General features: G+C 32.7%; 1 protein-coding gene across 1 annotated transcript in view; it reads right to left on the bottom strand.

The window, feature by feature from the left end:
- Positions 1–7,944: 7,944 nt before the first annotated feature.
- LOC137622682 (uncharacterized) overlaps positions 7,945–15,690 on the bottom strand; it is an 8,094-nt gene continuing 348 nt past the window's right edge. Inside the window, exons 1-3 of the mRNA XM_068353278.1 lie at positions 15,557–15,690; positions 8,473–15,184; positions 7,945–8,100 (exon numbers count right to left, since the gene is read on the bottom strand). The exon at positions 15,557–15,690 is cut by the window's right edge and continues 348 nt beyond it. Of these exons, the coding sequence (XP_068209379.1) occupies positions 9,094–14,739 (5,646 nt within the window). The 5' untranslated portion in view covers positions 14,740–15,184; positions 15,557–15,690 and the 3' untranslated portion in view covers positions 7,945–8,100; positions 8,473–9,093. The remainder of the gene's footprint in view (positions 8,101–8,472; positions 15,185–15,556) is intronic.

Below are 15,690 nucleotides of genomic sequence, written 5' to 3'. Positions count from 1 at the left end.
ACTTGGTGCCACTCCCAAGCCCGGGTAAATGGGGAGGGTTGGCGGCAGGAAAGGCATCCGGCCATGACAAATTTGCCAAAACGAATATAGACAGTGAATATTATCAGAATAAAATTACTGCTAGATGGAGAAAGCTGGCCAGAAACATCGACCCCACATAGAAGTGGGAAAAGATGCAGACAAAGAAGAAGAGAAGAAGAAGAAGAAGAAGAAGAAGAAGAAGTTATTGTGGATTGGAGTTATGCAATATTCTATCTTAAAATCTATTAAAGGTTTAAAGGTTTCAAGGGCACACATGAATGGCAGAGGAAAATGAACAGTGACATTGCCCTATCGAGCAGGACGATGCCCTAGAGACTTACCATATAAACATATGATCAGCACCCAAGCCCCCTTCTCCACCCAAGCTAGGACCAAGGAGGGCTAGGCAATGGCTGCTGATGACTCAGCAGATAGACCCATAGGCTCCCGCAAAATATCCCATTCTTATCTTACAAGGATAGTGAGACTGCAGCGACCAAAGAAACTAACGAGTTTGAGCGGAACTCGAACCCCAATCTGGCGTTCATTAGTCAGGGACGTTACCACATCGGCCACCACATCACAAAAAAGAAAAAATGAAAAAAAAGATTAGTAATGAAATTGATTCTTTGTCGGAAAACTATTAGAAAATAATAGAAAATGTGTAAGAAATAAAATAATATATTCACAAAAAAACAATCTAGTGATGAAAATGGAAGTGTTTCATTCGGAAAACTATTAGAAAATAATAAAAAAAAAAATAGGTAGGATATACGATAATTTATTCACACAAAAAATCTAGTATTAAAAATGAGTGTTTTTTTTTTTTTTTAGAAAACGATTCAAAACTAAAAGAAAAATATGTAGAAAATAAAATGATATATACTTTTGAGTTCTACAAAAATAATACTAAAGTTTTAATGGACTGAAAATTCGTAGAGAGAGAGAGAGAGAGAGAGAGAGAGAGAGAGAGAGAGAAACCAAGTTATATTTTTTAGAAATTGGCTTGTGAGAATGAACATATAATAACAATAGTAGCTTGCGGGGTACTAAGTAGAGAGCAGTCCTCCGCCGCGGTAGCTTATCTCTTGACCTTTTGCTCAACCTTGACCTTTGACCTTAGCATGCATTAATTGGAGTGGATATTCATACACTCAAATATGAACCAACTTTGAAGTCTCTGTGACAACGATGTCCAAACTCATGTGTGACTACGCGAATTGGACATTTTGCATAACCGTGACCTTGACCTTTGGCATTGACCTTCCAAAATTTAATAATTTCCATCTTTTTACATAGTAGTTAATCCCTGTAAGTTTTATTAATCTACGATTAAAATTGTTGCTAGGAAGCTGTTCACAAACAGGGGCGAAAACAGAACCTCCTTCCAACTTCGTTGGCGGAGGTACTAATTAATATCTTTAGCATTATTAGTACTATGATTAAGACAGTGAATAGAACCATTATCATAATCATAATTTCCATTACACTATGAATTAAAATGGCATCACAATCATGTTCAACATCGCCTAAATTAGTGATCATCACAACAACAAACATTTTGAATGCGATTTCAAATATCCATATGAATAATCAAAAGGATTTAAAGAGATCAATAATAAATTAGTACTGCCGGGAATGGGTCACTGGATTCATATTGCAATAAATCAAATGTAGTTCAATCTATTGTTTTAGTAATCCGTTCCTAATGATTTCAGCAAAAACGGCTGCCATAGTTATTGAAAGCGCATTGGGTTAGTTTTGGAAGGAACTTCGTCTCAGAGTTAGTGGTTTAAGATAAGAGGGCTTGGAAATGGTCTAGACTTAACCGCAAGTCTAATGCCGGTGATTACTCTTGCTGTAGGATTCAGTAGGAAAAAAAGAAAAAAAAAAGTAGAATGAAGAGTTAAATGGCTAAAAAAAAAAGAAAAAAAAAATATTGTAGAAGTAATAGTTAGATGGCTTATGCTAAAACAGCTAGGTTTTTTTTACATAAATTCAAAAAATCTGAACTACCTGTAGCGAACAACTTTACTAAGAATTTACATAAACATTTTTGGTGTATTGGAATAGGGACGGCGAAGAAGTAAATATATATGGTATGGCTTCAAAGTTTACTGTTATTACCATCTTATTACTAACCCTTTGGAGTTTCATGATGATGTCTGAACACAAAAACTTTAATTCATTCCGAAATTTTCCTGAGATCTGACTGAATGAGTGGTACAATTGGTTTCATTAATTCTGGTATACTGACATGATGACATCTCATTAACCTCCAGGGAAATGTACCTGAATTAATGATGCCATCTGTACTGTCTAGTTTACTATAATTATTTTGGCATCGATATCTTATATCCTTGTTAATTTTATCCTTTATTGAAGTAATCTTCACTATTTAATAAAAAGAAAGTGTCTGGCTATAATAATAATAATCAGAAAAAGACTTCAACTCTTATAAAAAAAGACAAAATCCAAACGACACCAAGTTAGGAAATGATGTAATTTTGGTTTCTTTATCACATGCAATTAACTTTAACAGATGAGACTTGTTTCAAGGTAAAAAAAAGAGAGAGAGAGAGAGAGAGACATTTTGACTCTTACAAAATACGAACTCTTAATTGATGTAGATATTAATTTTATTAGAAGAGAAATGTCTGGAAATAAAAATAAAACGAATTCAAATCATTAAAAAAAAAAAGTTACTCCATTAGTTAGCATGGTTTACACATCCCTATCTCATAAAATTGATATTGATATCAAGTTTATGCGCTTAAAATGTCTGTAAAAAGAAAAAAATACTTCTTTAAACAAAAATAAAAATAGATATCAACTTTATCAGCTAAGAAATATCTAAATAAAAAAAAATATTTCTTAAAAAAAAAAAAAAAAAAAAAGCTCCACCTCTGCCCAAGTTAGTGAATATTCCTTTTACCTTTTTGAGCACCCTGAACAGAAACAATCTCTCAATTTGTAGCACCAGTCAAAAAACGCTGTATTGATCTGTGAAAATCGCAGTGTTGGGTCATTCTCCTGTTTTTCCTAACAGCCCAAGACCAGCGAGGAAAAAGCTTAGGGAATATTACTGGGGATAAATCCAATCTAGGGAAAGTCTACTCGTTTTTTCAGGGATATTTACAGAAATATTTCTTTTAATAAGCAGTAGGTTGGCCCGAGCACCAGCAACCCGCTGAGATACTACCGCTAGAGGGTTAATGGATCCTTTCACTGGCCATACAGTACTACATTGGAGCCATCTCTCTGGTTACGGCTCATTTTTTTCTTTGCCTACACATACCCGAAATAGTCTGACCTATTCTTTACACATTCTCCTCTGGCTTCATTCACCTGACAACACAGCTTACCGAACAATTCTTTTTCACTCAAGGGGTTAGCTACTGCATGTAAATGTTCTGTGGCTACTTCCTTCTTTGTAAGAGTAGAGGAGACACTTTAGCTATGGTAAGCAGCTCCTCTAGGAGAAGGACAATCCAAAATCAAACCATTTTTCTCTAGTCTTGGGTAGTGCCATAGCCTTTGTACCATGGTCTTCCATTGTCTTGGGTTAGAGTTCTCTTGCTTGGGGGTACAGTCGGGCACGCTATTCTATCTTGTTTTTTTTTTCCTCTCTTTTTTTCAAGTTTTTTATAGTTTATATATGAAAGCTCTAATTTAATATTGTTACTGTTCTTAAAATATTTTCTTTTGACTGTTCATTCCTTCTCAGTAGTTTATTTATTTCCTTGTTTCCTTTCCTCATTGGGATATTTTTCCCTGTTGGAGCTCTTGGGCTTATAGCCTCTTGATTTTCAAACTAGGGTTGTAGCTCAGCATGTAATAATAATAATAATAATAATAATAATAATAATAATAAACCGAACGTTGTGTATTTTGATTTATTGTGAAGAGTGTTCAAATGTACTTTTTTAACAAAGGAGTGGGTCGAAAAGTGCAAATATATGCAAAGATTTGCAGAAAAAAAGTAAAATAAAACTTACTTTGATATCGGATTGGTAGGTTGGATTAATGAATCGATGATTGGTAGGCATCTAGAAGCTTAATATCAATGATGATTAATGCCGATTGGAGTATGATTGGTAAATAATTATTGTCAATTCTTTTTAGTGAGGCAGATTTGCACCGACTCGCAGGGTTGCCCTTTTAGCTCGGTAAAGCTTCCAGCTCGCTGATTGGTTAGACAAGATAATTCTAACCAATCAGATAGCAGGAAAATTTTCAGAGCTAAAGGGCACCGCTGCGAGTCAGTACAAAAGCGCCTCATTAAAAAAAATTGAGTATAGTATTTTGAAATAAGAAATAAATCAGAAATGAATAAATTACTCAACAATAAAACATTTAAGATTACTAAGTTTTATGATAAAGTTTACAGTGGACCAATTTCAGTATACCTCCTTGTACAATGAATGCCAATAAATGACGAAACATAATAGAATAATCAAAGTTAATAAATATTTCAATTAGTCTGTTCTTTCTTGAAGTTTACAATGGCCCAACGTCAGTAAAATGGCTGCCAATAAAGGACGAGATAATAATAATAATAATAATAATAATAATAATAATAATAATAATAATAATAATAATAATAATAATAATAATAATAATAATAATAATAATAATAATAATAATAATAATAATAATAATAATAATAATAATAATAATAATAATAATAATAATAATGAAAATTATAATAATAATAATAATAATAATAATAATAATAATAATAATAATAATAACAATAATAACAACAACAATAATAATAATAGTAACAACAACAACAATAATAATAATAATAATAATAATGATAATAACAACAACAACAACAACGACAACAACAACAACAATAGTAATAATAATAATAATAATAACAACAACAACAATAATAATAATAATAATAATAAAAATAACAACAACAACAACAACCACAACAACCGCAATAATAATAATAATAATAATAATAATAATAATAATAATAATAATAACAACAACAATAGTAATAATAATAATAATAATAATAATAATAATAATAATAACAACAACAAATATATTAATAATAACAACAACAACAGCAACAGCAATAATAATAATAATAATAATAATAATAATAATAATAATAATAATAATAATAATGACCTTCGTATCTGATACAGCTAAGTTTGACGTTTTGACGTCATTAAAATTAATAAATGTATCAAAAATCCATTCAATTAGAAAACACAATATAGTGTAAGAAGAGTATATTAGTTGTATAGTTAAGCAAATGAATAAAAAGGCTGCGGTAGATTATAATTTCAACGACTCTTAAACAAAACAAAAAATATATTTGATTGTTTCCATAAACACGAGAAATTAATTGTGAGATACACTTTCATTTTTTGAAAAGAAACTCCTCTTGAATACATGTTTCCATAAAGTATAAACTGTAGGAGTAACCACAAATATCAGTTAACAATAAATTAAACCTCTTTTTAGGATTACCTTTCCAGAGTTCTCTTAACAGAATATGTCAAAAACTTTCGTCTTAACAGAATATGTCAAAAACTTTCGTCAACTTTGAGAGTTTGATTCCAATTACTAGAAGTGGTTACGTGTACGCAATGGTGTCTTTTTACAAGTGCATCATTTCTGGAATGAAATGTAATGCCCTAGTATAGAATTTCATAAAAGTTTCTCTCAGAGATGTCTTATTGAGAGAGAGAGAGAGAGAGAGAGAGAGAGAGAGAGAGAGAGAGAGAGAGAGAGAGAATATCTTCTATTCATTCAATAAAAAAAGATCTCGCGGGAATTATGATGTTGGTTTCATATATGTAATTTAAGGATCGATGGATAATTTGAAAAAATTATCCATCGATAATATATATTGGTTGTCTAACAAAACTGAGTATATAAAATATGAAATATAGTTTCAAATATTTTCAAAAATGGTTATCAGAGGCTGATATAACTATACCACCAGTTTTCTTTTTTTATTAGATACAGTTAAGACTAAAATGTAGTTAATATTAATAGTTAGGCGTTCTCCATCATGAGGTTCAATACTACACAGTACTCTAGGAGTTTTATTCCAGCTGTGACCAAGTTGTGGAATGAGCTCCTTAATCGGGTAGATGAATCTTTGAACTTCAAAATTTCAAACTTGCAGAAAATGTTTATATATTGAACAAGTTGACATAAGTCTTTTTATAGTTTATATATGAAATATCCGTTTTAATGTTGTTGATGTTTTTAAATTTTTTATCTTAATTGTTCATTACTTCTTATATCGTTTATCTATTTCCTTATTTCCTTTCCCCACTGCTATTTTTCCCTGTTGGACCCCTTGGGCTTATAGCATCTTCCTTTTCCAACTAGGGTTGTAGCTTCGCTAATAATAATAATAATAATAATAATAATAATAATAATAATAATAATAATAATAATAATTAATTTATCAACTTCTTCGGGAGCTGACATAACTATACAACCTATTTTTATTGGACAGAGATAAAACCTAATTAAGGTATTAATTTATCAACTTCTTTTAATTAAAAGGTTTATTTGGTAGATTAGATTTTCTTAAAATTATGAAATTACTTTTATCAAAACTTCGAATGTCTCTAACAATAGATTCTCTACTTTGGTATTCACTTTTTCCAGAAAAGACATTCTATTAAACATTATGTTGATATTGTGTCTAAGGGCTAAAAATATCCGTATATATCGAAGGCCAATTCTAAACAAATAACATTTGTAGTTAACTTATTGTCATGTAAATTGAAAATGATTCACTAAAATCATTTGTATCTCAACATTACAAGTGTTTTTCCTCTTTGCGTAAATATCTTGCACATTTTAATGTTCTAGGAATTATATAACATAAAAAGGAAGATTTTAAAGAACTATAAGGTGATACTAGATTTCTATATATCTTTCATTATTGAATAAGACATTATATTTAATAGGTCAGATTATATGTTATATCAAGCTCTAATGATGGAATAATTGTGAATAACTGATTACCATTCTGAAAAACGGAAACATACACAAAAGCACATACATACCCACACACACACACACAAACATATAATATTTATATATATATATATATATATATATATATATATATATATATATATAGAGAGAGAGAGAGAGAGAGAGAGAGAGAGAGAGAGAGAGAGAGATTTATATACTTACATATATATGTATATACACACACACACACACACACATATATATATATATATATATATATATATATATATATATATATATATATATATATATATATATCTACGTACGCACGAGAGAGAGAGAGAGAGAGAGAGAGAGAGAGAGAGAGAGAGAAGGATTTCATTGACATCCCACCAGACTTAAATGCGTAGTCAGTCTTAACAACAAAAAAAAAAAAAAAAAAAAAAAAAAAAAAAAAAAAAAAAACAGATTGGAAGATTATCAAACCAAATGAGACGAAAATTTAGGAATAAGCAAAGGACCAACTTGTTTCCACTCACTGATCAGAATTTAATCCCTGGATATGACCCAGTTTTACGTCCCCATGTAATAGAAGTACTTCTTTTTTCCTGTGTTTGTAATCTACCAACAGTGGGTGGTAGAGGGGAAGTAATTAAACGGGTGTGTGTTTTTTACCAGAAATTTAATCACTTCGCTTGGTTCATAAGAGATTGAAATATGCATATATACCCGCGTGAAATAATAAAAGGTGTGTGTATATATATATATATATATATATATATATATATATATATATAAACATGCATATATACATATATATATGTGTATATATGCATATATATATGCATATACATATACATATATATTGTATAAAAATGAGGTTTTTATACAGATTTAATGAAAAGGTAACTCATTAAATTTATAAGTTAATATGGGGTATAGTAAATAATAAAGTATAAGTTACAATGAATTTAATTGTAATGTATATACTCGAACCAAAAATAAACTTCTGAATGACAAACACTTAACGTGAACCATAAGGATAGAAAGTGAGTACTTGGGCTGCATCATCCGGAGGCCAATGAAATGAATCCGAAAGTATACACACATCTGAAATAGTGAACAAGAGGAAATCTTAAGATTTCAGGTATGAACAGAATCGGACACAACTACCCCAATGAAATAACAGCCCAAAATTAAACAAGTAAAATGTAAAGTATATTTCTATCCCAGTAAACAAACCGTCAAAATAATAATAAGATCAATCAGAATTCAATACACTTAAATAGTAAATTGATTAATGAAATACAAACAAAGTAACTATAAGTATAAATAAGTATGTAATGTAAGTATAGGTAAGGTACGTATAATTTGGGTAAATATAAGTAATAACACTTATCACACAAGCATCGATTAAAGCTGCAGGAATAAAAATCAAGATCTGGACAGTTTAAAACAAAGAAAAAATAGCTTTTCTCTTACCTTGTTTATAGTGTAATTTAGGAGATAGGTAGGCGGGTTCTCCTTTGGCAGGTCCGGGTCCAATGGTATTTTGAAAGAATTATTCCATATTTGTGTGACACATGATCGTGATGCAAATGATAAGATCCATAGGTCACTAAATAACTTCAAAGATTAATCCACTGTAAGTATGACTGGAACTTCTACAGTCGACTGCTGCTGTTCAAGTTCTTGACAGATACTCTTCTTGACAGGTACTATCCGGTTCTCCGTCACTCAGTAAACCAAGAAAACATTTTCAGCATTAAAATTGGTGGTTTGTTTACGGCAGTAACCATTTAAAAGAATTAGGCGAGAAAAGCTATTTATAAAATTTACGTTAACTTTAGAATTGACTAATTAAGTAATTACAGAGGTAAAGTACTTTAATACTGATGCCGTAGTGATAATGTATATTTTTTTCTTTAATATCTAGTAAAATTAAAAGAAAAATACATATTTTTCTACACTCCAGGGGAGAGATTTTGATTTAGTATGAAATCAAAAGTATGTAATGTAAATGTATTTACACGAAAATTACCCAAAAATAAAAACCAACCCAAGGAATCCAAATAAAACAATATTAACAGTAATGAAAAATCCCTAATCAGATTCAGCCAAAATTTGGTGAATTTTGGCAGCCCCCTGTATAGCTGCTTTTCTTTTAGGACGTGATGATACAATATGAACATTCTTAGTGTCTGGTACACCTTGCTTCTCATCATCGTTTGGGACTGACAAAAGAGGAATTATAGAACTAGAGTGCCGTTTTAATATTTCTCCAGTTTTCCCTTTAAAGACTTTCACAGCCGTAACTTCATTGTTTATATTTTTTACAATTTCCTTAATGCGTCCCATTGGATAATTACAGGGTTTAGCTAAGGGTTCCTTCAAAAGTACTATATCTCCAACTTTAAGTTCTTTATGTTGAACGGGCTTGTATCGGTCTTTTTTATTTACGGCTTGATATATCAGATTCCCAACAAATTCTTCATTGTATATTTTGATAAGATTATGTCGTACATTTTGCAGTTTCAGCAATGATGAAGGAATCTGATCTGCATTGAATTCTGGATCGGCATCTGTTGGGCCTTGTAGTTGAGGGATTATATTGATGGAAACCAATTCTCTGCCATGAATCAACATCTCTGGGGTAATGATTTCTGGAATGCTCTCTCCTGAAGAGTCCCTAAGAGACTCTTTAAATGAAATTGGCCTTCTGTTCACCAAATGTATAGTTTTGTGAACAATAAAATCAAAATCCCGAAGGGGAAGAATGTTATTGCGCATTGCTCCAAATAATAAGCGCTTGGTTAGTTTCACACAAGACTCTACTAACGAGCCGAGTTGATTACATCCTTTGTAATATTGCTCAAATTTAAAGGATTTAATTCCATGTTCCTGTAAATATGCATTTGTCTCGTAATCGCTCAAGAAACTAGAGACCTGATTTGCACCAGCAACGAATTGCGATCCCAAATCAGACAGACATAAGGAGGGAATGCCAAATTCATATGTATGAAGTTGTAATGCTCTAATAAATTCCTCTGAAGTTAAATCCATACAAATTTTCAAGTTAATAGCCCGAGACCATAGACATGTAATACATAACAACCATACCTTGACAGTATTTCCTTGATCATTCTTTATTTTAAATGGACCCATATGATCAATGAAAATCTGTCTGTACGGTATGTTTTCAGGATTAATCCTAAACTCTGGGTAATGACTTTGATTTAATTTGATTACCCTCTCATTTAATCTCTTACAAGTAATGCAGTTTGACAGAACTTTCTTCACAGTCGAGTATATATGGGTAATCCAAAAGTTTCTTCTAAGTTCCGCCAACAAAGGATAACAACCAGCATGTGAGAGCTTCACGTGCAATTCCCTTATAATCAGAGGAACCAACATACTGTCCTTCGATAGTAGTAAAGGATAGTTGAACTTGTTAAGATGTTGGACTTCCTTCAATCTTCGGCATTTACTTTTTACCCTCACCATGCCATCCGAATCAAGAAACAAGTTCAACTGTGCAACAATGTTAGGCAGATTCTTCAACTGCTTCTGTTTTGAGTGAAAATAATCAAAGACATCTGGGAAGTGAATATGTTGATCCCTGATTATAATCTGCCTACAAGCTTCATCATAAAAGTTAAAACCTTCATCTTCAACTTCAAAATGATCTAGAGCTGGATGTTTGCTTTTAAACTTAGATTTCAAAATGCTGCAGAACCTGAGCACCACCGCATGCACTCTCACGGCCTTCTCAAAACTAGAAACCCTATTAAAAGGGAAAAGATGTTCCGAGCCCACATTCGGAGGTGAACAAGCACTACCACAATTTGTTTCCACTTTATGCACTTGTTTTGATTCAAATAATCCAGGTATGATGAAAGACAATGTCCTGTCACTACAGATCACATTGCTTTCGCTCTCTGTAATGAACTTAGGACCAGTTATATAGTTTGTTTTCATTAGCTGCCTAAAGGATAAAGGTCTGGTGATGCAGTCTGCTGGATTATCTTCTCCAGACACAAAAGAAAATTTCATACAAGAATCCTCACACAGCTTATTGATATACTCTAATCTATTGAGTATAAAGGGTTGCTTTTTTTGTAGTTTGTCAAGTTTCAAGGCGTAAGACTGCAGCCAGGTCAGTACCACCAAACTGTCAGAATAGACCTCGCATCCAACTATCTCAATAGGATCAATGCAACCAAATCCTGAAAGTTCATTCTTCAAATCCTTTACAGTTTCTACAGTTAAAGCAAGAGCTTGTAATTCCAAGCTTGGTATGGATTTTGACTCCAATTGTTTACTCACCAGTTTATTTCTTGCTAAAATAAAGTAGATCTTATTTGTACTTATGTTATACAGATACACTGCAGCGCCAAACAGAACCTTACTACTATCAGCAAACCCAACCAATTTATATTTGTCAGTACGAGCACCAAAATTCCGTGGGAACTCTACAAAAGGTGCAGAATTGGCCTGCTTGCAGATATTCTTCCATTCATTGATCAAAGGAGCAGTAAGCTTTTCATCCCAATCTAGTTCTGGTCTACACTGCAATCTGTGTAGAAACAATCTGGCTCGATTCAGTATAGGTCCATTGAAATTAAGAAGATCGAACTGTGAAGCTATAGTAGATAAAACTTGTCTTTTTGTTGATGAATTTATATCCAGTTGTATGGGTTTTGTAGACAAGGTATCACTCATTCGATCCCACTCAAGTCCCAGCAGTTTACTTTTTGTCGGAGCCTCTGTTTCCTGAATTTTGTCAATTTTTTCTTTTTGTAATGACATGTCATTTGATAAAAACTGCTGAAGTGAAAACTTATAAGGACTGAAAATATCCTCCAACATTGTATACATCCACAACAAACACTCAGACGTTTCTGCCGTAAATGCACAGTTGTCCATATAAGACAACTGATAAATGGTTCTCTTGAGTTTCATCAATTGAAAAGAATCATTGGTAGAATCCAGTATCAATATCTTGTATAACCCAAGCATTAATAATGCAGGTGAACATCTAAGTCCAAAAGGAAGTCTACTATTCTTATAGCCAATAATTGAAAAATCTCCATCTTCAAGATTTCTAAACCATAAAAAACAAAGGCGATTTTGGTCGACTTCCTCAAGACCTATATTGTTGAATGCCTTCTTTATATCAAAGCAACATAATTTGCTTCCGAACCTCAAATTGATAATGGAAGTGGAGAGTTTCTGATTTAATGTGGGACCTGCATGCATAGTTTGATTGTGATTCATACTTCCTTTGTCACTCAAATTGGATAGGAACACAACCCTACATTTTGTGGTCTCACGATCAGGCTTAAAAATGCCCATAAAAGGCATGAAACTGGACTCTGGATGCTCCTTCTTGAATTTATCAAGATTTTCAATTCTCTCAATTATACCAGCATCTGCTTGCTCTTTAAATACCACATTTATCTGCTTCAGTTTATCATCTAAATTTCCTTGAAATTTTCTTTGCAAGCCTGACAGTATTTTCTCTGATATATTGAAGTTATGTCCCAAAAGGTGAGAAACTCTAGGGTTCCAGAGTAATGGCATTACCAGCCTCCCTTCACTATTCCTTGTAGTTTTCTCTAAAACGTAATTGACCATCTGAGTATGGATTTCAACAGTTTCAGAGTATATTGAAGTCTCTCTACACAATGCTTCGTCACAAACAGAATCAAGTACATCCTTTTCAATATCAACTAACCCACTGACTTCATCATCCTCTCCTTCCAAAACAAATGATTCATTTCTAATCTCGATTTTACCAAAATCTATATTAGAGGTTTGATAAAACTTAGCTTCTTCTGAAGGCAGGTAGTCTGGGGTTCTATTAGTTATCGAAATGTAGGAAGACGACGAGACTTCAGGGGCATATGGTAAATAAGGCAGATCATGTAAAATAGTCTCGGTTGCTCCCTTTAACACTACACCATGAGGAGTTCTTGAATATATAGATTTCTCTCCGAATACAATTTCAGTCTCAGGTATGCAATAGCTGGATTTTGATCCCAAAATAAGCTGAATATCAGAAATATCTTCTGAACCATCCAAAAGTCTTGTATCTGCCAATTTATATCCTTTTGACAGAAATCCATTCACAACTCTGTTCAACTTGGGAAGATTCAAAGTAATATTTATATTTGGAAGGCACAATGCATAAATGACTCTTGTATCCCTGTCAAATTTCATTTCCACCTCAACAATTTTGGTGTCATAACTTCTAGGGACATTGATACCATTCACAGTAAGTTTAACACACTCTCGTATGACTGGTAGATTCAATCTGCTTGCCAACTCTTCAGATATAAAATTGGATTGACATCCACTGTCTTTCATACAACGCACATTGGAACCACTTATGTTACACGTGAAGGTTGGAAGAATCGTATCTCCCTCACTTGAGTTCTTCAAAGCCTCTGTAATAGTAGTAACGTTATTCTGGGATCTTTCCGTAGGATTTTTAGCCTTTGGGTCTTTCTTGTCCTTGTTTTTTTCATGGAATTTTTTCTTGTTAAGGTCCAGATTCTTTTGACTAATGTCATTGGATTGATTTTCCCCTGGATGAGTGCACAAGTAATTCCAATGAAAACCTTTGCAATTTGCACACCGATATCTAAATTTGTATCTGCACTTTTCAGTAGAATGTGATGCCAGGCCACATCTAGTACATCCATCGATACTCTTCAATTTCTCGACTTTGGAAACAGGAGAAATAAAGTTCGTACAATCTCTGATGTTATGGCTAGCCTTTTCTTGGACTGTGCTACACAAGGAGCATGGATAACATTTTGCAGTAGCTCCACTAGTTCCCTCTGGTGTGAAGTTCACATTTATTGCCATATCCACAGAATGATCTGTTACTTTCACTTTCTTCTTATGGTGACTGTATCTTGTGCAGGCAGTGAAGAAATTATCACTAATCTCTTCAATTGAAGGCCATGTATGGTTAGTTATATTTATCAGTAATTCCCTGAACTTTTCATTCAAACCTGTCCATACAAAGTATTGCAAAATATAATCAATAGAAATATTCAACTTACGGACATTCTCTATTATACCTTTGACTTTGGATACATATTCAAATGGGTCATCACATTTGTCCAAGTTTAGCTCAGATAGCTGCTTGATGGTGCTGAATTTCTGAACGTCTGGAGAAGCAAGTGCCTTTTCTAAGAGCTCCTTTGCTTTACTATATCCTTGGTTATGAGACTCCAAGGAATCTATCAAAACCAAGGCTCTTCCAGTTATCTGCTGCTTTAGGAGTAAAAGCTTTTCGTAGTCAGAGTATTCATACCTGTTGATAACTGCCTCAAACTGAGATAAAAATTTAGTTAGGTCTTCGTTCTCTTGACCAGAGTATCGAGGTAAAGGAGCTGTTGGTCTCTTCAAAAGGGGAAGAGCTGGAGTAGGGGGTGATGGTGTAGTCGGTACAGGCGATTGGAGCTTAAATAAAGACGAACGTAGTTTGTCTTGATAATTTTCACAGGCCTCCAATTCTTCCATTAGTTCACTTTCGTTTTCTTCAGAACTCCATTTAATACCCTGTATTTGAAGATCCAAATCCTTCAAACGTGCCATGTTGTCAGTCAACTTAGACTCAAGTGCTAGCTTATCTGAAGCTTCAAGTAAGATGAACTGATCACGTTGATTAAAAGACTCCGTAACAGACTTTCTTACAAACTTCCGAGAAGTTATTAATCTCTTCAGTTCAGTCATCTTGACTAATATATAAGTAACAATAACAACAGACCACAGTAAAACAATAAATAGCAGTACTAATACAAGCAGAAGTGTATAAACAGTAATCACAAAAAATAACTTAAAGTAATTTTTATGTAAATTATTACCATGGACCCTAAACCTACCTCCGGGAAACACAGCCACCCACTCAACTTCCAGATCCTGTCACGGTCGCCATGTATAAAAATGAGGTTTTTATACAGATTTAATGAAAAGGTAACTCATTAAATTTATAAGTTAATATGGGGTATAGTAAATAATAAAGTATAAGTTACAATGAATTTAATTGTAATGTATATACTCGAACCAAAAATAAACTTCTGAATGACAAACACTTAACGTGAACCATAAGGATAGAAAGTGAGTACTTGGGCTGCATCATCCGGAGGCCAATGAAATGAATCCGAAAGTATACACACATCTGAAATAGTGAACAAGAGGAAATCTTAAGATTTCAGGTATGAACAGAATCGGACACAACTACCCCAATGAAATAACAGCCCAAAATTAAACAAGTAAAATGTAAAGTATATTTCTATCCCAGTAAACAAACCGTCAAAATAATAATAAGATCAATCAGAATTCAATACACTTAAATAGTAAATTGATTAATGAAATACAAACAAAGTAACTATAAGTATAAATAAGTATGTAATGTAAGTATAGGTAAGGTACGTATAATTTGGGTAAATATAAGTAATAACACTTATCACACAAGCATCGATTAAAGCTGCAGGAATAAAAATCAAGATCTGGACAGTTTAAAACAAAGAAAAAATAGCTTTTCTCTTACCTTGTTTATAGTGTAATTTAGGAGATAGGTAGGCGGGTTCTCCTTTGGCAGGTCCGGGTCCAATGGTATTTTGAAAGAATTATTCCATATTTGTGTGACACATGATCGTGATGCAAATGATAAGATCCATAGGT

Source organism: Palaemon carinicauda, chromosome 29 (genome assembly GCF_036898095.1).
Source record: "Palaemon carinicauda isolate YSFRI2023 chromosome 29, ASM3689809v2, whole genome shotgun sequence".
In the NCBI taxonomy this organism is placed as follows: Eukaryota; Metazoa; Arthropoda; class Malacostraca; order Decapoda; family Palaemonidae; genus Palaemon; species Palaemon carinicauda.
Note: the sequence above shows the minus strand (reverse complement) of the source record. Positions and strands in the feature narration are given on the sequence as shown.